The following is a 23388-nucleotide window of genomic DNA, read 5'->3' as shown; positions in this document are numbered from 1 at the left end:
AAAGAAAGCATTTAACTTTCTTGAATCAGCTTATTGGCTCAAAGTAAAATATTATTGTAATCCATTAATTAATGAATTAAAATATATAGCTCTTTGCTTTCAATCTGAAATGGATAAGGAAAAAGCAATAACTTACTTTCTCTGAACCTGAGGTAGGTATTCTCCAAATGTTTACTGGGCATACACCTGTTTCTGTATCTTTATGAATTGTTAGTGGATAGCGGAAGTGCATAACAGTTTTCCTGTCCAGGAAAACCTCTTAAAGGTTTCAAAATTATTTGCTTTGAAATGAAAATGAGATTTTCTGAAGTTTTGTCCCAGGTAAGAGTTACAGACTCAACCTGCATACCTCTGCAGAGATCTCCAGTTAAGCACTGTTTCAAATGCTGGTTTAGTGGCTTGGTTGGTTTGTTTTTGAAAACAGAACCACGCAAGACTGAGCCAAATGAGGCATAGACACTCGGTAGCTAGTGGTTGTTCACGGTTAACCCATGTTTGTTTTGATCAGTGTTACCCTGCCTCATAAGGCTCTTCTGTGAACTCTTTGTCAAAACTAAAGTTTTAGTGCTATTTGGATTTCAGCAATTTGGTGTTTCTGAAAGAACAGTTTTGTCCTCTGTAGCTAAAATGGTTTTTTGTTTGTTTTTAAGGTTGTGTTTTCATTAGAAGTGGCAGTGGTTAGTAACCTTCCAAAACGTCCTCTCCCTTCAACCTCAAGCTAAAGAAACTTGAATGTTTTAGGGGAGGCAAAAATAAGGTTAACTATTAAACGACAGAGGGAAAAGTTCATGCTGTTTATATATAAGGTTAGCTGGAGCTTGTTTGAACAGCTCTAGCAGCAAAACAGGTGTATAGGCAAAAGAAAACAGCCCTTAATGGAGAAACTTCTAGGCATATTGGTGAAATTCAGCGTACCGCTGTGGGCTGGGGAGGCGAAGCACACTTTCTGGCTGCCACCTGGGAGCCTAGGTGGGGTGATCCGTAACCATGTGTGAGCGGGGACATCTGTGTCAGCTCGCAGCAAGGCCAGGAGCACGGTCCCCTCCCCAGAGAGCAGCATCGGAGGCTGCTCTCCCCACAGGGTAGGCAAATGCTCTGGGGCAGCGAGAGCCACACCAGAAGGGGATGCTTTCTGGTGTGCTTCTACCCCCACACCTTCCACCTTATCTTCAGGTCCTGGAGAAGAGCCCTGCCAACACAGTGAGGACTAAGCGGAGGGAGAGCGCCCGGAGGGAACGAGAGCCAGGTAAAAAGTGGGAGTGTTTCTGGAGCCATGTGAGAGGAGGAGGGGTGTGCAGAGCTGGGTTGCTAAATACTGTCGTCCCATTTCATAATTGCATAATTTGATTTCTTCTCATTCAGTATTCGTTGCAGATTCAAACAGGAATTAACAATCCTGTCTGGTTACAAACTTAGTGTCAAATCACGATTGCGTGTGAAGGTATAATCACTCAGTTGAGTACAGAGCATCGAGACCTGTTGAGGCAACAGATGTTGTGGGATGACCTGTATTTTTTAACTCCTGGTTAACCCTTGAGCTCGGTTTCTCATTGCTCACTTCTAGATCAAGTTTTGTTCAGCTGGCTTTGGGTATAATGTGTTGTGTGAGTTTGTCCTCAATCAGCTTTGGTAATCTAAAGGGTTCACCTTCTACATCCACAGCTCCCAAAAGCTATTTAGGAGTGAAACTTGCTCAGAGTGGAGTGTCTTAATTTTTGTAGTCCTGGTCTCAAGCTTGTACAGTCAGTTAAAGAAGAGTTGGGAAAAAAAATTCCGTTCTTAAAATACAAGTTGAAAACTGAAATGCCAAGCTGACAGTGGAACATGAAAGCTTGGGGAAAAAACCCAAAAGCTTACTCACACTTTTGCATTCCTAACTTGTTTAACATCGGTGTGTATGCATTATGAAAGGTTTTCTGTTATATGGTGATAGGTTGCTTTTCGATATCAAATCCCCAAGGTGATTTGAGCTGGCCATCCTTTTAAGGTGCTGTTCTCAGGCATGGTACCTTCAGTCCTATTTTGTTACTAGATGCATTAACAGAAATGCTAACAGCTGACATCTGGCAAACAAAACTGCTGACAACCTGTTACCTTGTGTTTCTCTGGGCTGGTGAGTGTTACTAACAGAGTATGTAAGTGTATGTTCAAGCAGCAAGCTGTGTTGCTTTTGGAGCATGTACTGATAAACAAAAGCCAGTGTTGACTGAACAACTGATTGATGATGGGCAATGCAGAGCAGGGACCATCTTTATTTTGTCCTCTACATGCAGTGAAAAAGAGGAATGAGGGATAAAGGAAGAATGCAAGCATTTCTCATCTGCTCTCTTTCGCATGCCTTTTCCTGTGGCAGCTTTATTCCCATTTCCCCGCATGCTAAACCCATTCTAATTGTCATTCCTCCCAGTCAGACCCTTTGCCATGTTGTTGTCTCTTGCAGATAAAAAAAAAAAAGGTCATGATGGATGGTGTCTCCACACACTTACTCCTGATGGTTTTGGCTGGGTTTCTGTTTCTTCCCCTGCCGCTGCTGTTAGTGTGTCAGCATGCTTTATTCTGCTTTATTAACAGGTATTTATGAAGGTTGCATAGCTTCGACGAGTGCCTTTTTGCAGGGGCTGAGTGTGCTGCTCTGTAGCATTGCTCAGTCCCTCACAGGCATCTGCTTGGCAGATGTGTGCAGCTGCAAGAGGACGTGTCATTTTAAACCATCTCACAAAGTTTTGTCTTTCCTGCCCTGGCAAGCTTTCTGCCCAGTCTGGCTTTTACACTTACCCAAAGGTCTTTCCAGTCGGATCCTACTGGTGTCACAGCTCCAGGCTCTGCTTGCTCCAGTGTCAAAAGCAGAGACTGGGAACTCGCCCAGAGTCTCTAAGATGGATTTGAGCTACATAACTCACCCCCAGGTCCTCAGTAACCAACACGCACCAGGGCTAACAAGAGTGGTGCTGACGAAGAAAGGTGTTTCACGCCACTTAATCCAGTGTATGTGTGAAGTTAAGGCACAGATGGTTGCTTTGAGGACTCCTGACTTTCTGCAGCTACTGTGTTATTCTTGACTGTGGTAACAAAGCAGGTATCCACAGTTAGAGTCAGGCGTGCATTCTGCATGACTGCTTCATCTACATTATGACATTATGTTTTTTAATAATAATTTGGAATAATAAATTGGGTACTGGTGCTGAATTTGTTGGCAATGTTTTAAGAATTTATTTAGAAACTGTAAAACAGCATAAACTTATACATCAGGTTTTCCAAAAGGGTGGTATTAATAATACTACACAAAGTTTTAGTCGGACCAAAAGACAAAAAGCAGTTTGTTTCCAATTCAAAAAATACAAACGTTTGCTACAGGTACAAAATTATAAAAAGTTTGTATTTTCCTCTTGATCTGGTGACAGACACATACAGCAGAGATGTATATTTCACCAGCTCCAAATCTGTATAAGCTATGGGAAATGACGATAAAATAAAAATGTCATGGTTAAGAAGAAAACGCAAAACAACTTCTCGTCTTTCATTTAACCAGATGTGAACACTTATTCCTTTGCACTTTTTTGGTTGCCAACATTTAAATTAGTCTTAGTCATGCTTCATGTAACAATCAGAAATAACAGCAGATTTACCTCATGCATTTATTTTTAATATTCATCACATAATGTCTTCTCACCATGCTACCTAGAAAGGTTAGTGTTTTTATTGACAACATTTAAGGGAAGTGGGGGATGAAGGAATGCAATCGGAACTCAGGAATATTTCTATCTACTGCTTCACAAGGAAACGTGAGAAATCCTCCAATTAGCATAAAACTTAATTTTGTAATTAATTCTGCTTGGATCTGTTTGCAATAACAAATGTAACAAAAAGGTCACTTAACAGAAGGGGAAGATGCTGCTGAGTGTCTCTGTCAGTAAAACACGCGTCTGCCTTCTGTATTGTGCAAAGGTGCAGAGCCCTGCACATCTAGTCTCTGTGGCTTGCATATGGGCTTCTGCACCTAAGAAGACCAAGTGCGTCTTATTTATGATGGATTTGTGCTTCAGGCTGCTGCTCCAGCCAGTTGTGTGTGTGCAGCATTCAGTAGTGCTGGGCAGAGGAATTGCCAGAAATGTTGTCAGTAAAAACTAGAAGCAGCTTACTTTTAATTAAAAAAAAAAAAAAAAAAAAAGACTCTCCAATTTAGTTTAGTAATTTTCAGTGACAAGTGCCCTTTACATTTGCAATGTGGTTGATTTGTTACCATAACCTGTTGAAGGACTTGAAACTGTAGTCTTTCTTCCAAAGTTGATCTAGCCAAGATGCTTGGGGTTTTCATATTACCTGGCTTGGTTCAAAGTTGAATTCTTGACTTTGTTATTGAAACAGAACGCTGCAAAGCTGGTAAGGCCTGAGATAAGGTCTAATAGCTCTTTCCTCATCTTTCTGTGAGCAAAGGATGTGCTAGATGGCACCAGAAAGCTGCTGTTGCCAGACTGTTGGTACTTGGCATCCCTTCTCGCAAAAACAGGTAATCTGAATTGTGGTCCAGAAATGCACCACCTCTTGTTGGCAGTTGCAAACACGGTGTTTTTCATACAGTGGTAACGGCAGCTTAGCTTTGATCTCATCTCTCTTACCTTGTTTAGGAGATATTATGTGAGAAAGAAAAAAAAGCTGCATCTCACATTCTTTCTTGCTCTAGAACAACTTGGAAACCAGAATATTGGATGCTCTCTGCCATCTTTACTAACTACACTTTGGGGAAAAAAAATACAACCACAAAATAAAAATAAAAGCTTACATAGCACTACGACAGAACTCTATCACCAGCCAAGAACAAACTACGGCAATACACTTATCATGGCATTATTTACAAGACAATGGAACATTATGCATATAATAAATTACATTTAATACTTTTCCTCTTAACTCTGCTAGATGTAAGCTTATGCTTTTTTTTTAAAAAAAAAATATTTTCTTCAGTCCAATATATTTTCTTCTATGTATCTTAACTGACTAGGCAAGTACAGGAGGTGACAATGCTATTTGCCTATCTTTTCTGTTTTTAAAAGCCAAATTGCTTTCCGAATTCATGATACATCATAGTATGCTACTGTCCTCACTGACATTTATGTTATAGCACATACCTTTCCGCAGCAGAAGCAGTAAGGGATTGTCAGCATGGCCTGTGCTCATATTGACATTAAGTCTTGGAAAGGAACTTCTTGTGAGCTCTCTTTGAGTTGATGAGAGAAAATAAGGGAGTGGAAGTTGCATAGCATTGCACGCCTTGGGACGTTTGACAATGCTCCTGATGGCACGTTTCTTCTGTTTGTTCCCACCAAAATTAGCAGGGAAATTTGTGAGGAGAAAGCCAGGAGGAAGGTTCACAAAGGCTAAGGTTGGGATTCACAGGGGTAGATGAAAACTAGGAGTCCCTTGTTGCTCTGCAGGACAGAAAGGTTGCCTGCTGTGTTTATTTAGCAGCTGTGCAGAGGTTCCAAATTGGTGTATGCAGAGGTCAGGCTTTGTGAAGTTTATTAGAGGAGGGGAGGGTTGGTTGGTTTGTGATTTTGCGTTGGGTTGTGGGTTTTTTTTAAACATTAAGTCAATTTACAACTACCATGAGCGGGTTCTGTACTACAGTGGATGGGGTTCATCCAGAGCAAAAGGCTCTGCTCTCCTGCTTATAAGGAGCAGCCTGGCATCTAGGAGCCGAGGAGTCCCACGAAAGACAGGTCTGTGTGGGTCCAGGTGCTGGAGGAGCGTGGAGACCCTCTCTGCACAAATACCCCGAGGAATCACAAGGAAGCAAGAGCATCCAGAGTGGTCCCCTTGAGTATCTATGCTACTCTTCAGTCCTCTGGGCTCCCCCCGGACAGTCGGCAACATGATTTTTGCAAGGACCATAGTGTTAAAGGCTGACTCCCTCCTAAAAAAGGGATTTGGAGGAAACAAAACTGATACAAGAGATGCTGTAGATGAAGATCATGCAAACTGCTGGATTTATAATGAGACAGACCTCAGAGGAGTCACCTGCAGAGAAGCAAACTACCTCCAGCCTGATCAGGGAGATGGAAGTGCCCCACTTCTCCCCACCTGATGCTGTTCTGCAAAGGGAAAATTCTGTTCTCCCTATTTCAGATGACCACTGCCATCTGGATGCTCTGCATAAATATTCACATATGGAGTAGTTTCCTAGCGTAATTCTAACTAGTTAAGCATTATTTCTGTTAATTAAACTACCGAAATGTATCCAGCTGAAGTCATAAGACTACGTTCTATTGGGGTAACTGGTTTATTGCTATGGGTCATGCTATAAGTCCTTGAATGTGTGTACAACCACTTTGTTTATTTTTGACCTAGGCTAAATTAGTCTTACTAATGCAGGTTAACTACTTCTAGCTGTATTCCTTTTATTTTACTTGCATTTCCACTAAGGTAAAAGGAGACTGTAATGGTGTAGCCAGTCTGTACCCTACTTCTATGAATGTTAGAATGTGTAGAGGAAAACAAACAAGCTTCTTTACAGCTCTGAATGATGTCCCTACCTGTTGTCCATATTTCCATTAGAAATTAGTAACCTGTATCACTCCCTGTGTTCTCCCCAAAGTATAACACACCAGGAACCAATACCAAAGCAACTATGAAAACCGAAACAGTACTGCAAACACTTCTAAAACCCATTCAGAATTAATTTGAAACATCTGGCAATGGTTGAAGATTGGAAAGATGTAAATCCCTTTGAGTTTCCTTCACAGAAGTTGGGAGTAAAGACAAAGGTTCAGTCCCAAAACAAACAATGCCCTTTTGTTTTTAATACAAGTGAAAGTGGAGTGCCTTCTGTATTAAAATTATCACGGGATGTTTCCCAATATAAAAAACTATGTGCAACTTATGTACAGTATTCCCATACACTGCTCTGACTGGCAATACCCAAAGCCAATGCTGTGATTACAACTGTTAGGTTCGTGGAAGAGCACACTCAAGGAAATTCGGGGTCCAGTAGCGTTCTAGCTGAGGTAGGTTAAAACAGACCCGCTAATTAGAAAATCCTGCGTGAGTTCATATGGTATTAAATAAAACTGAAACTTATGACACAGTTGGTCTCTACTATTCTTTAAGAAACCAAGATGAGTGTAGCACAGTTACTCCAATATCTACAAGTGTACTAATACAATCTATTCCAGACTTGGAAGAAGTACCGTTGCTTTCCCACTTAAACGCTTACGTTATTTTTTCCCCGTCGTTGGTTTTATTTCCTATTTCAGTCTTGACATCGCTGAAGGTGCACTGCAGGAGGGGTGGGCTCCAGGATGCTTGGTTGGTCAAAGGCAGCATGATGGCAGACTGCTTTTTGTCTGTGCAATAGCCCAGGACTGGTTCGTTATGGGCTGCCTCCCCCTTCCCACAATGGCTGGGAGGTGGGATGACCCCAGGGAGGATCCCGGCTGCTCTGCCACAGGGAAGCCCTGCCATCGCTCAGCATTACCTGGGTGATGTGCTCCGGCCAGAGACCAGACATGGACCTGCAGCAGGATGCTTGGGGGCTGGCAGGCTGCCCAAAGACAGGCCTGGGCTGTTTGTCCTGTGGCTGTAGTTTAATGCAAGGCAGTAAGCTGGGTTTTGGTTAGAATATTTGTTTTCAGGTTTAATGATTACATGTCTGATAACAATATGCATGTGCGTATACGTATGCTTGGAGAGGAAAATTTGTATAAGCAGCAGGATTTTAAAAAAGGAAAGAGTACATTGATGGCATTTAAGAGTTTATGCTTTTCTTGTTTGATAGCACGCTTACGTAGGATTTGAGTGACAGAGCCTGAGAAGTCATGGGCTCAGTCTGCTGCGTCTTGTCCTTACACATTCCTGCTATACACACACACACACATGCACATGTTAACTGGGTTTAGAGGAAAAGCGGCACACACACGAATCAACGTGTTTTCTGACAACAGCGTGCAGGTGACAGTGCCATGGCTGTGGGAAAAGTTCCCTGTCAGTCAGACTCCAGTTGCCACAGCCAGCACCTGAAACAGCTGCTTGTTTCCATGGGAGATGCCAGACACAGATATCTAAGTCTTACAAAAGATTTTTGTCCCAATCCAGCAAAAATCTTAGGGATGGATTTCACATTAATGCTACGAATCTCTCTCACTCAAGTGCTTCATTACGATCAAGACATTAATTAGCTCACACTAATCTAATAGAAAATTAAGGCTTCTGATCTCAAAGCTACATTGGAACTACAGCTGCCCAGGGCTTATCAGGATCAAGGCTAGAAAGCAGCATTTCTCTACGTGGTATACTTTACATGTGTCATATATGTCATATATGTCATACATGTGCAGGGATCTCCCCTGCACCATTTTCTCAAGTTGTGCTGATCAGATCTTCTGTGTCTGATAGTCTCCACAATCACACCTAAATAAAAAACACTAAAATGTGTCAAGGATATTTTTCTCTACTTTTCATATCTGAATTCTGCATGTATCATGGTGTTAGCTAAAATGAGCACAACTACTACATGGCAGTGCTTGGAAACCAATCTTATTCTCGTTAAGTTCTGCCACGGAATTCTAAAGGGATGTTATCCCATAGCTTACTGCAGTCTAGAGCCAGAAGGAATAATTAATGGTCATTTGAGCCCCTGAATGTAATGGACAACCAGGAATTCTTGAGCACACAGCATCCACTTCAGCTGTCAAAACATATGCTTCGTTGATTTAAGGACTTCAGGTGGCAAAGAGAATCCAGTTCACCCACTGGTAAATTGCTCCAACAGCCATTGTCCCTCAGCTTTAATCTTACCCACTTTTTCCGGCACACCTAATATCCAAGCTGAAAACCAGCCATGAGAGAGCAAATACACTCATTTAACCTTTTGCTTTATAAATGTACGTGTGTGTGTGTGTGTGTGTGTGTGTGTGTGTTCATACGTATGCAATACAGTGTAGATACGCCCAGGTACCCATCTGCAATTGGGTGCCAGGTCAGTGGGTATGCTTGCTATGGCTGTTAAATGAAAAATGGAGTGGGCTAGCTGTAACCAGTGGATTATTCGGTGAGCAACACGCTGTACAATGTGTTAAGTCCGGGAAGAGAATGCTTTTTTACTGACTTACTGAGAAGTGCCACATCACACTGAGAGAGCTTACAGAATCCAGCGCAGGGTCCGGCAGGGGCTTCTTTAGTTGTTGGGCAACTTGGGCTGTTTTACACATTGTGGCACCTCCAGTCCTGTGTGCAGGGTCACCTGCACAAAGAAGAAATAACATGTAGATTCAAAAGTGGGACATCCTCAGCAGAAAGCGTTCCTGACGGCCAAGAGCAAGCAAATGACAGAGGAAGGGCTGGGGGACTTCAGGTCCAGGTTTAAGCCATTAAGAGTATTAATGGAGGAGATACTGAGTGCCTGAGATAAACAAGTCTCCTTCCCCCTTCCCGTCTGAACACCCCGAGGTCTAGAAGCCAGGTGTCTGTAATTTCTTCCCAAATCCAGCCACCAGCTGTAGGCCTCCAGCAGTGCTGCTGGTGAGACACAAGGTGGATGGTGTTGCTGTGTGAGGGACCCCCAGCGCTTCAGGGCAGGGATCACACAGTGGAGCCCGTGTACTCAAAAGAAGAAAACCCTTTTATCTTTGCTGTCCTGGCAGGACAGAGCACGAGACATTTTAGTTCTCCTTCTGTAATCTGACGTCCTACAAGGTCAGGGTTCCCACACAGACGTACCAGAGCACCCTTCAACAGCAAACACAAGTTTAGTCTCAATAGTTTTCCGCTGCCCCCACGTCAGCCACACTCTGCCTTAACTCGGTTGTGGTAAGAAATGCAAGCCAGGCACTTAAAAGGATGCAGGTAGCTAAAACTAAACATAGTTGTGAGTAAAAATCTGTGTTGAATATAGCAGTGAGGTGCCCGGAGAACCGCCCGTGTCTTCCACGTTGGTGCATCAAATAGAACAAAGCTATGAAATCTTCTTGACAGATTTGGATGTCACCAGTAATGAATGCTAAATGTTCATGTACTGATAAGACATGCAAGGCTTCTGGTTTTGGTTTGGGTGTTTTAAATGATGAGTGTTCCACCCTGGCTGCATTGGTCCTACCTGACCTAAGCTGACTTCTTCAGTCTGAGGCTCCTGGGTGTTTTCATAGGTTCTCCCTTACACCACGTCCTGTTTCTAGCCATATGCAGTGGTCTTGAAGTAAAAATACATCATATTTAAAGAGGGTTCCTCCAAGAGGAGATCCTCTTGAGAACAGAGAGCATCTCCCAAATTCAGAAAGAGCAGGAATGATGGGCTGACCGGGTCTTCTCTGTTGCACTAATTCTCTGACCTGTGTTGTCTTTGCTCTCCTTACCACTGTGCTGCTCACATTGCTGTCTCTCACCAAAGTTAACAATCTCCAAACATAAGATCTAAGAGGAATTAGCATACTCATGGTTTTCTAGTCAAACAGGTTGAGGAAGCCTTAGCACCACTGCTTTCCAAGTGGAGCATTGCAGCAAAATAAGTGTTAGAATTATCATGTGCCGGTACTCCTACTTGTTTTTACAGCTGTGAGGCAAGGGAGAAGGCCAAATGCAGTTTTCCAAGAAGTGTTAGTAGCCCAGGTGTCAGCCTGGAAGGCAGGAGCCCCTATCCATACTGACTACCTACAGGTGACATTACCAGCCCCAGTGGCAATGGCCGGTAGCGTACATTCTCCTTCAGGTGAGAAGGGTGAGTGGGACTGAGCTGCAGAAGACTTACCTGGACATTTCGATTGAGGCTCAGTGCAGGCATGAAGACACCCTCGATGTTTTCAAATGCTGGAGGCCCTTGTTGCTGCCCGTTTATGTAAAAGGTCAGGTTGTGCTTGTTCAGATCCAGCAGGACACCAACAGTGGCACCTTTGGAAACTCCTCCTTCAGTCCTAGGGTACAAAGGGACCACACTGCTGGTGAAGGCAGAGCGCTACGCTGCTGCTGCTCTCTCTATGACAAGCTGTCTTGCTAAGCAAAGGGAGCGTGGAGCAGCACGGTGAAATAATTATCCTCGTGGCATTTGGCAATGACTGATCCACACCTTCATCTGAAATAGATGTGCCGTATTCCTGGGAGTGGGGGGATCCTAAAGAGAAATTAGGTCCATCTCTCCTCCAGCTATAACCTAAGAGCTGAAAATGGGGTTCAGAGTGAACAAGTCCCATCGGCCGATGAGAGACGGGAGGGTGAGCAGGTGAGGTCAGTACTGAGCATGCAGGACAGCAGTCCTGGAGACACAGCTCCTCAAGGCATCCCTGCTATAGCGAAACGATGCACAGCAGAGGATGATAAAGCAGAAAGCTGGTTTCCTAGGTGTTCATTTCTAATTATGCCTGCTAACAGCTCAATGACTCAGACTTCCCATTCAAGTACTCACCTTGGCATCCCCTAAGGGGAGCCGGCTTTCCAGAGACCAGGGAGCCAGTACAACAGGTAGTGGTTTCGGGGAAGAAGGGAAGGTGGGGCTGGTTAGGGATGAGCGGCGCTCCCTGACTGAGAAGATGCTCAGCTATAAGACCACGAGCTGCTTCAAGCGTGCCGGCATGTTTATTAATACCAGTGATAATTGGTTGTGTCAGGAGCAGCTGCTGGGAACTACCATGGTATAGGAGCTTGCCAGGGCAGACTCAGCCAGCCATTACACGCTCGAGCGATTTGACATTAATGCACTTTGATTTGGGGGTTAGTCAAACCCTGTATTACTTTAAAGAGTGCTGAGCAAAAATATCTACCAGATATGCAGATTGGCCACAGGCACTGCTACTCTGCTAATATCAGGGGGGCTCTGCGATGGATTTACAGCCTGACACAATTTGTTCAGGGTAAATCAGATTTCAAAAATAATTTGCAGTAGGAAAGGAAGCAGCTGTCTCTTGTCCCACGCACTCCCCTCAGGCACACAATAGTCACAAGATTAATTCAATTTTAACATAAAATTTATCACAATAGGTAGGCAAAACATAAAAAAAAAAAAAGGGGGGGGTGGGTTTCAAAATATGATTAGGAAGAATATAGTGCGGGGAAGAAATTGTCATCTTGTCCACTAGGTGTCACAAACTGGTTTCCTTTAGACGAAATGTGGCACATGGCATTTCCTCTGAAGGTAAAGGGCGTTTTATCTGTGGCATAACAGTATAGAATGCTATCCTGACTTCTCCATTTAAAGCTCTTCAAGCACTAATAGTATAGCTGAGAATCATGAATTGGCCTTGACGTGTTAGATTTCAAACTTTACTGTTCTCAGGTTCCTTGTATTTGCTTTCTGGTCCTATAAGCATTAATAGGTTTCTCTTTGAGCTCTTCTCCAAAACCATAAAGTCAATTTCCAACAAAAGTTAAGATGCTTACTTGTCCTCAGCATCTCAGTATCTAGGCTTTTTTTATCAAAAGCACTCAATCATAAAATTCATGAGATTGTGGGAAGCAACAGTACTATGATCTAGAGCTATTTACAAATAGATTATTTTTCTTTCTGGTTAGGAACGACTTTGATTGTAGGGCACCATGTTTTATATCCTGCAGTGTTTTAAAATAGATTTTATGACATCCTTTTAAATGACATTGATTCTCTTAGGGAAACAGAAACAGCAAATTTGCTTTTTTGAGATTATTATGCTCTTTCCTATATGAAAAGCTAATTTGCTTCTTGTGGGCTAATTATCTGTGTGCTGCACAGTGACATTGAATGACTCCTCTTCAGCCCCCGGGGACAGCCCTGCTGAAGAGGAGAGAGATGCTGCCTGCAGAGCCCAGCCGAGGCCAGTGCAGGACCCAGCTGAGGCCCCTCCAGGAGCCACAGGGGCGTGGGGGCAAAGCAGAGCGATGGGGACCCTTTCCCTTCCTTGCCACCACAAGCCTTGCAGGACTTCAGCAGGCAGACTGCCCCGTTCCTCGGCTGCCACATCCCCACGGTGAGCAATCAGCTCCCACAGAATGAAGCCAGGGCAAAGGCAAGCAGGGGCACTTAGCCAGGCAAGTATCCAGGCTGCTACCAGGGAGGCTGGACTTTTTCTGAGGCTCTTCCTGAGCACCCCAGGATTTCTTTGGGAACAGTACTTTGAGGACCTCAGTGCTTTTTGGACTGCTGTCATGGCCACTTCCTTCAGGAGGAGATGTGGAAGAGTCAAAGTTTCATGAGCAAACTTGTGCAAGGCATTTCCGCAGTCTTCTGTACATCATTTAGACAGTATTACAGGATCATTTTTCTAATAAATGCCTTAGATGCAATAAAAGAAGCCAGCCAGCTCAAGAGACTCAAACTGATGTTGCTCTCTCCTGTACACTTCTGTAGCAGCATGTAAAAGAGCTGCTGTAATGCATTTTAAAATGCATTACTTTTTAAATACACTTAATGACATATATACTTAATGACAATAATACTTAATGACAGTTATACCATAGGCCTCTAGTAACCTGCAAGCCATGTAAAAAGAAAACACAACTGTTTGTTATGATGCTTCTTCAATAAATACTTAGCGTTCATTAAATGATAATCCAGCTTTGAAGATACATACGACTCATTATTTCAAGTGAATCCCACTTTCTCACACCTCTTTTCCCACAGCCCTGCAAGTTTTTATTTCTGTGTGCAACGTGAAGTCCCGAGTGTGGAAGTGCTGTGCGGGAGCCTGGAAGGTCAGAGTACAGAGAGGGGAACTTGGCTACCATGAAACATGCCATTGCCTGTGGCAGTGGAGCCTGTTATTGTCGGATGTTTCCGGAAGCAGCTCGGACAACGTGCAGAATAGGACTGCATGGATTGGCTTGAGGAATTCAGAACAGTACTAACCTTCAAATACAGCTTAACGATTCGTGAAAACTTTATTAAACTGAAGAATTAATTTAACTCCCCATCAACAGTATTTTAATCGTGAGCTTTACAGTTACTTAACAACTTTACCACGTCTATTGTCAAGGACAGTATTTTTCAGTCAATTATAACATTTCTGTGTTAAAAAAATCTGGTCTTGAGATCTCTGAAGTTAGTGAAGAGACTCTCCTGATCACAGGTGGTTTTAAGACTACACTCCAAATTCTCTAGATTTTGACCTCCCACTCTTTCTCAGCATAAAACATTTCAGTGCAACCTCCATCTCTTCCTTTACATAACCATTTAGTGGCTTAGTGTATTGCCTGTAGCACCAGGTACTCCTGCCCTTGGGAACTTGGCCAAGGAACCGATCGGTTGCAATGAATGCCAGTGCCTCTTAGCAACGGGCACATGACATGTGGTGTGACCTGCTTATTTCATAGAATCATAGAATAGTTTGGGTTGGAAGGGACCTTTAAAGGTCATCTAGTCTAACCCCCCTGCAATGAGCAGGGACTTCTTCAACTAGATCGTGTTGCTCAGAGCCCCATCCAACCTGACCTTGAGTGTTTCCAGGGATGGGACATCTACTGTCTCTCTGGGCAACCTGTTGCAGTGTTTAGCCACGCTCATTGTAAAAAATGTCTTCCTTATATCTAGTCTAAATCTACCCTCTTTTAATTTAAAACCATTACCCCTTATTCTATAGCAACAGGCCCTGCTAAAGAGTTTGGCCCCATCTTTCTCATAAGCCCCCTTTAAGTATTGAAAGGCTGCAGTAAGGTCTCCCCCAGGCTGAACAGCCCCAATTCCGTCAACATTTCCCCATAGCACAGGTGTTCCATTCCTCTGGTAATTTTTGTGACTCTCCTCTGGACTTGCTCCAACAGGTCCATGTCTTTCCTGTGCTGAAGACTCCAGAGCTGGATGCAGTACTCTGGGAGGGGTCTCACCAGCATGGAGCAGAGGGGCAGAATCACCTCCTCCAACCTGCTGGCCATGCTTCTTTTGATGCAGCCCAGGACACAGGTGGGTTTCTGGGCTGCGAGCACACATTATTCGCTCATGTCCAGCTTTTCATCCACCAGTACCCCCAAGTTCTTCTCCGCAGGACTGCACTCAATCCCTTCATCCCTCAGCCTGTATTGATACTGGGGCTTGCCCTGACCCACGTGTAGGACCTTGCACTTGGCCTTGTTGAACCTCATGAGGTTCACACGGGCCCACTTCTTGAGCTTGTCCAGGTCCCTCTGCATAGCGTCCCATCCCTCAAGTCCCATCCACCACTCAGCTTAGTGTCATCTGCAAACTTGCTGAGGGTGCACCTGATCCCACTGTCTATGTCGCTGATGAAGATCAATGAAACAGTACCAGTCCTAATATGGACCCCTGAGGGACACCACTTGTCACAGATCTCCACCTGGACATTGAGCTGTTGACCACTACTCTCTGGATCCAGCCAACTCCTCATCCATGGGAACAGTCCACCCACCAAATCCATTTTTCTCCAGTTTAGAGAGAAGGATGTTGTGGGGGACGATGTCAAAGGCCTCACAGAAGTCCAGTTAGACAACATTTGTCTTCTCGTCCACTGATGTAGTCACTCCATCATAGAAGGCCACTAGGTGGGTCAGGCAGGACTTGCCCTTTGTGAAGCCATGCTGACTGTCTTGAATCACCTCCCTGTCCTCCATGTGCCTTAGCACAACTTCCAGGAGGATCTGTTCCATGACCTTCCCAGACACGGACTTCCAGGAACAGTGAGGCTGAAAGGTACCTCACAAAGCTATATCCCTGCCCTGAAGTTTTTTCTTAACCAATTTGCTGAACCCGTTTTCAAAGGCTCCCTCTGTGTTTGATAGCATTAGTCTTCTGTTCATGCCTCTTCTTCTAGCATTACAGAAGTCATGCTAGTTTTTAAGGATATAGTCAGGTCCAATTTTGCATGCAGTGAGTGAAAGGTACAGAAAAGTGCTCTAAACGTGACAGGTCCCATGAACAGGTCTTTCAAGTTCCACCTCATCTTATCCTTTAAGTTAGTCGTTTATTTGTTGCCCTAATGTATTCTCATGAAGATTAGGAGGCAGGAAATGATTGCTAAGATGTAACCTCCATCACGTCTCCATCCGAGAGGCTAAAAGCTGACAATACATTTCCTTTGGGCTGTGATACTGTGCTGTCATGCACTTGTGTCCAGTGGGGAAAAACAACTAGGCAGCAATAACTGTTTCCCCAAGACTATTACAGCTAATGAGTTAAAAAACTGACCTAGTTGACTGTCACGGTTAAAAATATAATGGCTAGACCTAATTTCATTGAAGCGCATGTGATTTCATAAGACTACATGCCCTTTACAAGTGTACTTCACTTGAACAGATATTCCATGGGTCTATCCATGCCTTGGATGTGCCTGCAAAGCCTTTGTGTTTTACCTAGTAAAAACTGGAAACTGTCATCACCAGAAAACACTTTGTTCTCCTGTTCAAGAAGGATGGTTGGAAATTCAAAGTGTTTCCATTGTCTGTCCTTCCCGGAAAAAAAGCTTTTGCTTAGCTCATGTGTTCCTTGCCGGGAGGAGCGTGCTGAAGACCAAATCCGTAAAATAGGTTTCTGGGACAGTAGTATACAGAATGGTTGCCAGCTTTTTTCCAGAAAACATAAGCTGTTTCACAGAGCATTAAAATTAATACAGCTGAACATTACTTCCGCCCTAAATCGGATCAAGATGTTAAAGGGACAGAGAACCTTTTGATATATTTATTATATCGATGTTATTTTACTCTGTATTGTCTTAGGTCATGATCTAAGGTCTTTGGAACCATGGGAAATACTCCAATTGACTTCAGATAGCTTTTGATCCAGCTACAAGGTTCTTCCACCTGTCTGTAATGAACTGCAAATTCAAACTATGCTTCAAAGAAAAATTCCCAGCAATTGCAGTATACTTATGCATTAGAGTATAAATGACTATTCATCAGAAGACATTGCGACCAGCTGTAGGACACAGTGCACGTTGGCATGAACTCTTTTCTTTAAGGAGACGCTACCTGCATTTGAGCATTTTAAAAACCACTGCGAGCCTTTCTTTTAATCATTTTTTATAACAGAAACAACACCTTAGCTAGTGAGTGTGGAAGACCTGCTGGGACAATCAGTAGAAAACTAAATCGACGTTGATTCCCGCTCTGCCACAGACTTGCTACGTATCCTTGGTCAGTCACTTTATGCATACATCAGTCTCCCATCGTGATAAAGTAGGTATACAAATGCACCATCTTCCAGAACGAACAAGGGACTTAGGATCCTGAATCATGCTCTTCAGCAGAGATCTTCTTGAGGGTCTTGGTTCCCATAGTACCCAGCTGACTTTCAGCTTGGGCCGTCCCTCTCATGGGACGTAGAGAGGGAGCAGTGCAGTTCTGCTCTGGTGTTACCCCAGGGAGCTTCAAGTGAAGTTGATCATGTCTTCCCTACACAGTCCAGCATCAGGTCAAGAAAACACAGCCAGCACTAGGCAGAGGTAACTATCATGAGCGCTGAAAGCCATGCAACTGTGTCAGCACAACACTGGATCTATGCTGATACACGTCTCTGTGTGATCCATCCCTGGCGGTAGCTTCAGCTGGAACATGTCTCCCTACCGCTCTGCTGCATAGAGCATACAGAGCCTCTGAGTGGTGGGAGGAAGAAGGGTTTAGTAATGATGCTCGGGGGCATTCTGAAATCCTCGCCTCTGTGAGTCGGTTGTACTAGCTGAGACACTTTTCAAAGCTCTTCAGTACAATGGCTCAGTTGGACAGAAGCTGTCCCTGAGTCCTCATTCCCAAACAGTCCCTTGTGTCCAGACCACCCGAGGTGTGACCTACAGCATTACCTTTAATCCGCTTTCAGGACTGGCAATAACACCTGCATTTGGGAATCACCAGTGCTTTGCCTAATTATTGTGCAACCCTGCAGCCAAGATTCCTCCTGAGGAAATCAACCATTTTTCTCGCTGCGCTCCTCCAGCAATGAGAAAGAAATCCTGCATCCCAGCGCGCTGCACTCCTGTTTGCTGACACCATGGGTGGGACATGCAGTAATGGGCTTAAATCACAGCAGAGGGGATTTAGGCTAGATCTCAGGAAAAAAATGTGAGCACTGAGGCTAACAAACACTCACACCGATTGCAAAGGTGCAATCCCTGTCACTAGTGATTTCTGAGAAGGAATAAGATAACTACATTTGGCAGGGAGAATAGACTAGATGGCTTGCTCAGACCCCTTCCTCTGATGCAAAGCAGAAAAAACTATCAGTAATGAGAAAAATGTGCAAGTTGTGCTTACCGATTGGTGTGAGAATTGCAATGCATGAACCAGCTGCGGTTGTTGTCAACGTACATGGCCCATGCCTTGTCGTCCTTGCCTAGCATCATGTCCTTGACAACATTAATCCTGGCAATACCGAAGGCTGGATCCGGATGGTTGTCATACCGGTCCACATGCAGTTCCCAGTAATGCACACCCTTGGAGAAGGCTGCTGTGCCAAGAACAACCCGGTCATCGTAGCTGTTGCAGGTGGCAGTCTGGTTGTCGTTCGACAGCACTATGTCTCTGTGAGCTGAGGAGGGGTCGAAGGTGAACCACGCCACTGTGGAAGGGGAAAAGGAAAGGCAGGATTATGGCAGAATGGGCTGTGTTCGAGTGTTGTCTGCTTTACTTAAATCAGGAGGATGAGATTCTGCCTTTCTAAAGACCCCCCTGCACAATATAAAGACAATATAAAGGCAATAAAGACAATCTCTCCTCGTTCCTGTAGGCAGCTACACAAGGCTGCTTTGAGCCGGTACCCTGCTGGTTTTCAGCTCAGAAGTGCTTTACGTTGTCTGTGCTTGTTCCTCTGAACATAAACCGCAAAAAGCAGTGACTTTCTGTCCTCACATGGTAACAAGAAAGTCATTGAGGGGACAAAGGCTTCTCCATGATACGGAAACTGCCCACAAGAGGTGAATTGGTTCAGAATCACCTCCAAAGGAGTTCTACTGTGTCTGCACTGGTTAGGACTGACTTCACTAGTTTATTAAAGAGGGGGGGGGGAACCAACAGAAAAAGCTCTTAAAGTATAAATATTTTATACTGGCCTATTTTGGCAACACAGCATAAAAGTGGAATTGATAATGGCATGCACTTCTCGCTTCATTACAATATCATTAATGAAGATGAACCTCTTGTAATGCCTGTATGGATGTCAAGTATAATTACAGAGGAACAAGTATGAATTCCCATCTCTGTATTATCAAACTTCGCTGTGAAATTAAAGTGGTAGTGAAGAAAAAGGCAAATTTTGAAGATATATGCAGAAGTGGAGACAGAGTGGCACAAAAATATCCCGTGTGTTGCATAACTACTTCTGTATGCTAAAGCAAATAAGAATCTTAGACCCCAGACTTCTACAGCCAAATAAAATTGCATTATTTGAATCCTGAAGTGTTACTAATCATGGAAAATCCCTGAAAGTGCTAGGAGGAGAGCTCAGTCCCTGCGCACACTCAGTTGCTGGCTTCTCTGCTCAGATGATCCAAAATCTCCATGCCAGTAAGTACCAAAGATATTAGTGGGTATAAAGGGATGGAAGTGTTCTGCCACTGAGACCTGCAGCTTTTCACTTAGAAACTGGCAAAACCCCAACTCACCATCTGATGTCTGTAAAATAACTGTCTTGCTGTAAGGACCAACTCCTGATGAGTTGAAAGCTTTGACTCTTGCATTATAGGTACTGTTGAAATGAAGACCATCAATGGTGCAGAGAGTCTCCTTGCCAACATACACTTCCTAAACATTCACAAAAAAAAAGGAGAAAGAGGGACATGTTTAACTGTTTCTCTGTGCCTTGTGATCACATGTTAAGACTTCTAAATATAAGCCACAAGTGAATAGCTTCTCATTGCTTCCCGGGATGTAGAAGTTATGCTGTTGGAACACAGACAGCCACAGCAGTGGAGACATCAGGGTTGGTTAGCAGTGAAGATGCTAAGGTGAAGATGAAGCTGGAAGGGTACAGCAATAAAGGGCAACACAAGAAGAACTTAGCTTCTATCCTCTTTTCCTAAACATCTACTCCAAACCACTATTTTGGATAGCAGTCCCAGTGTCTGGCCAACTGTGGCCATTCTTGTACTTATGTAGGACTAAAAAAGGAGTGTGTGGAAGAATAAAAAAACCTAAGTAAACACAGTATTATTCTGTTGGAAAGATTGTCTCATGCCTGTGTTAAAATATAATTTTGAAACCTGCAAACACAGAGCCAGAAGAAACTGATGTCCAAAAAATTAGGATCACATATCTCACATGATTAAACGGCAACTAGACAACAGAGACATTGTAAAAGTCTGCAAAGATTCATTAAACGGCAAGCACTTGTGTAATGTGAAATATTTCAGGAGGAGGAACATCTAGGCAGACTAATGAAGAGGATCAGTCAGATTATAGAATCTATGATGAACTGAAAGAAGCCTAGAAACCTCATGTTTGTTGGAAAAATGAACAGAAAATTACAGGAAAGGAAAAAATCCTGTCTTGGCAAGCAGGTTGAAAGCCACAATTCCTTTCCAACTCTGATTTCTCCAGTTCTGTGAAATCCATAGATTTATGGTAGCAAAGGCCCTAAAGAGCTTAAAGCTGTCACTAAGCAGAGCACTAAGGCCCCGGTTCAGTTAAGGCACTCGAGTACGTGCCTAAGAGTAGTCCTGTTGATTAAGGCTCTTTGATATGAACCTAAAGTGAATTAAGTATGTGATGAATAACAAAGGGATTACTTAAGTTTACAGTGGACTACGTGTTTGTCCACTTTGCTACCATGGTGGCTGCTACAAATAACAGAATCTCTTGGGGTTCTGAGTTAGCTGATGAACTTTTATGGACAGAAAGAAGAGGTTTAGTAGAATAGCTTAATTCATCTCCATGTTACAACACATGCTGTCTGTGCAAAAAAGTTGTATTTGTAGAACAACTCTCACATTTTCTAATCCATTTCATATTTTTACCACTGTTCACTGCTTGTGTTTATTCAGATTGATGCTCCCTGCTACGATGGGGGACAAAAAACGTTCTTTAAATCCACCCATTGAACACTGATAAAGTGCAGTCAGTGCCATTGCTTTCAGATATATAATCCTTCACAAAAAGTCAGCAAACTCTTACTGAAATGGCACCGCTGAGAAGCCTGCAGTTTATCTTTCAATGGGTAAAACTGAGGATTTTTCTACAGCAGTAAGAAAAGCATTCCCCTGAGAAGTTGTCACTTTAGATTTTTAAGGATTGAGATGGCTTTGTATCTTTTTCAATCCAAAACCTTGACACAGTAGTGCTGGAAGTCCTAAAACCTTTGGCAGTTACAAACCCCCACAAACAAATGGGCTGGGATACACACCAGCCTGAAATCTTTTTTAATCACAAGTGTTTATTTAGACGTGAATAGCACTTGAAAAGCTTTATCTGAGACACTGGAATTCCTAACACCTTGCTCCTAACTCTTCATTCATCATGCACTGATAACACTCTTACCTACTAATGTCAACTACATCGGCAGCTCCCAGCAGCCTTTCACAGAGGTACCTCCTCACACTTTCAGTAGCGGAGAGCAGCCTCTTCAGACCAATGTGAAATGATACTTGGACCAAGGAACTGAAGAGATCTTCCATAAACATAGTGCCCTCTTCAAAATGCCCTGCCAATATTGCTGTCTCTTCTATTGAGGGGTGTCCAAATCAGGTGCCTTTTCCAGCTACAAGTGCAGCAGTTTGGCACAGGGAGGCAGTTCCTTAGGTGGAACAGTGCCAGGCCATTTTCAGCTTGAGAAAACTTTAGGTTTCCAGTGAGACGCCAGCTTGCAGCTCCCAAAGAAATGCCATCACAGGTTTTTGGCAAAATTTCCCATCTGTGAAGACAGCAGCTGTGCTCCACAGTGACGTCCAGATGCTTTCAAGGGGAAACAACCCCTAGGGAATGCACTGGGCCAGCCTGGTTCGGGAGCAACGGGAGCATGAAGCCTGCTGGAGGAGGAAGGCCACAGCTTCCAGCAGGACATGGCTAGCAGAAAGCTGACTGAATTATTTCTGTAGTTTGTTTATTGGGATGTGGTGAGAAGGGACGGGAGCCTATAAGTACCCTGCGCCTGCTGCCAGGAGCAAGCAGGTGTAGCATCACTCGGGATGCCTTTCCATACTTACCAACCCCATTGTAGTGTGCCTGTGGAAATCTTCCATTAGCCTGGTCTTATTCACTCCCAGAGAAAAGATTTAGAAATCCCATATTTTTACGCAGGATCCCATTTTTACTCAGAAAACCAGGAAAAACTGAGTTGCATTTCTGGACCAAGAATCTCAGCTGTTGAAATGGGGTGCTATGGACAGTTGAGAGCAGGGGCTTCAAGTAAATCTCTGTTTTGTGGAATGAACAACTTTCAGCTCCTGTAGAACAGTATAGGCTTTTCTGCTCTGGTGCACTCCAGGGGCACCTCAAGGCCCTCTTTCCCAGAGCCCTGAGAATAACTTCAAGTAATAACTTCTTACCCAAGCTGGGGGTCCTTCTAACAAGTAGCATCTGCACTGCTTTCTGCATGCATGTGACAGAAGCAGGGATGTTTTGACAACTTGTATATTCCCTACCCCCTCTCCCCACCCTCAGGACAGACACAAATCCATATCCCGAGGAAACACATACAAAGAAACAAATAAATGCTGAATGAAATTCTCACTCGGAATTGGCCACCATCTCCATCATCAAGTTCCAAGATATAACCTTCCACCGGGTTGTGGCTCAAAGGTGGCATCCTCCAGGCCAATGTCACGCTGTTGTTTCTGGTGCAACACTTCTCCAGCTGCAGTAAGGGGACGGGTGGCACTGTAAGAGGAACTGGGTACAGGTTAGTGTAACTCTGCCCTACCCCATCAGTCTGTGCTGTGGGCAGTACGGTGACCGCTCACTGCCCTCCCCTCACAGAGGAGTCAATATTCGGTAGGAAGAGAGTCCGTTCCCTTCCTTGAAACAAAAGGCAGTAAAAATGATATAACAAAATGTCAGTATTCAGACAAATAATTTGGCTGAAATACATAAACAGAAACATATCTGGACATGCTTCTGGTGCCTCGTAAGAACTACAGTCTGAGGACCTCACGTCTGGTTCCCTTCCCAGGGGTCACTGGCTGGAAGAGTTTTTTTCTCATGCTAGAGCATTTTCCACCCGCTGTCCCCAAAAGGAAAGAGGGAGCAGTGGTGGCAGGGGGTGTCCCAGGCCACGGGGCGGCATGGGAGATGCATTGCTGCCAGGAAGCCCAGCTCATTAAAGAAGAACTGGGTTATTAACCAGCAGAGCAGAGCAGCCACCCCTCCTGGGATGGCGGCGAGATAGAGTCTGTACTCCACTGACAGCAGGAAAACAATTCTTCACAATAGGGATTTATTTTTCTTTTTTTAAATCTAACCTAACGCACCCCGACCCAGTCCTTCATCAAAAACACCTTGGATATGTCATCTTTATGGCAGCCATACTTAAAAGAAACTGATGAAGAAAATTGTTCCATTTGCAAATGT

At 43.9% G+C, this 23388-nt stretch overlaps 1 protein-coding gene and 1 long non-coding RNA gene across 3 annotated transcripts in view; one reads left to right on the top strand and one right to left on the bottom strand.

Annotated features, from left to right (window-relative positions):
- The first annotated feature begins 168 nt into the window (after window positions 1-168).
- LOC129784882 (uncharacterized) lies at window positions 169-7081 on the top strand. The gene is made up of 2 exons (XR_008748079.1): window positions 169-1082; window positions 1174-7081. It is a non-coding gene; the product is annotated as an uncharacterized LOC129784882 (long non-coding RNA).
- Window positions 7082-8335: 1254 nt separating this feature from the next.
- TRIM67 (tripartite motif containing 67) overlaps window positions 8336-23388 on the bottom strand; it is a 36383-nt gene continuing 21330 nt past the window's right edge. For both annotated transcript variants that reach the window (XM_027789086.2, XM_055810481.1), the window contains exons 6-10: window positions 22553-22698; window positions 19491-19629; window positions 18145-18448; window positions 10736-10898; window positions 8336-9235 (exon numbers count right to left, since the gene is read on the bottom strand). In XM_027789086.2, coding sequence (XP_027644887.2) covers window positions 9170-9235; window positions 10736-10898; window positions 18145-18448; window positions 19491-19629; window positions 22553-22698 — 818 coding nt within the window. In that variant the 3' untranslated portion in view covers window positions 8336-9169. The remainder of the gene's footprint in view (window positions 9236-10735; window positions 10899-18144; window positions 18449-19490; window positions 19630-22552; window positions 22699-23388) is intronic.

The sequence above is a fragment of the Falco peregrinus genome, chromosome 7 (genome assembly GCF_023634155.1).
Source record: "Falco peregrinus isolate bFalPer1 chromosome 7, bFalPer1.pri, whole genome shotgun sequence".
Lineage (NCBI taxonomy): Eukaryota > Metazoa > Chordata > Aves > Falconiformes > Falconidae > Falco > Falco peregrinus.
Note: the sequence above shows the minus strand (reverse complement) of the source record. Positions and strands in the feature narration are given on the sequence as shown.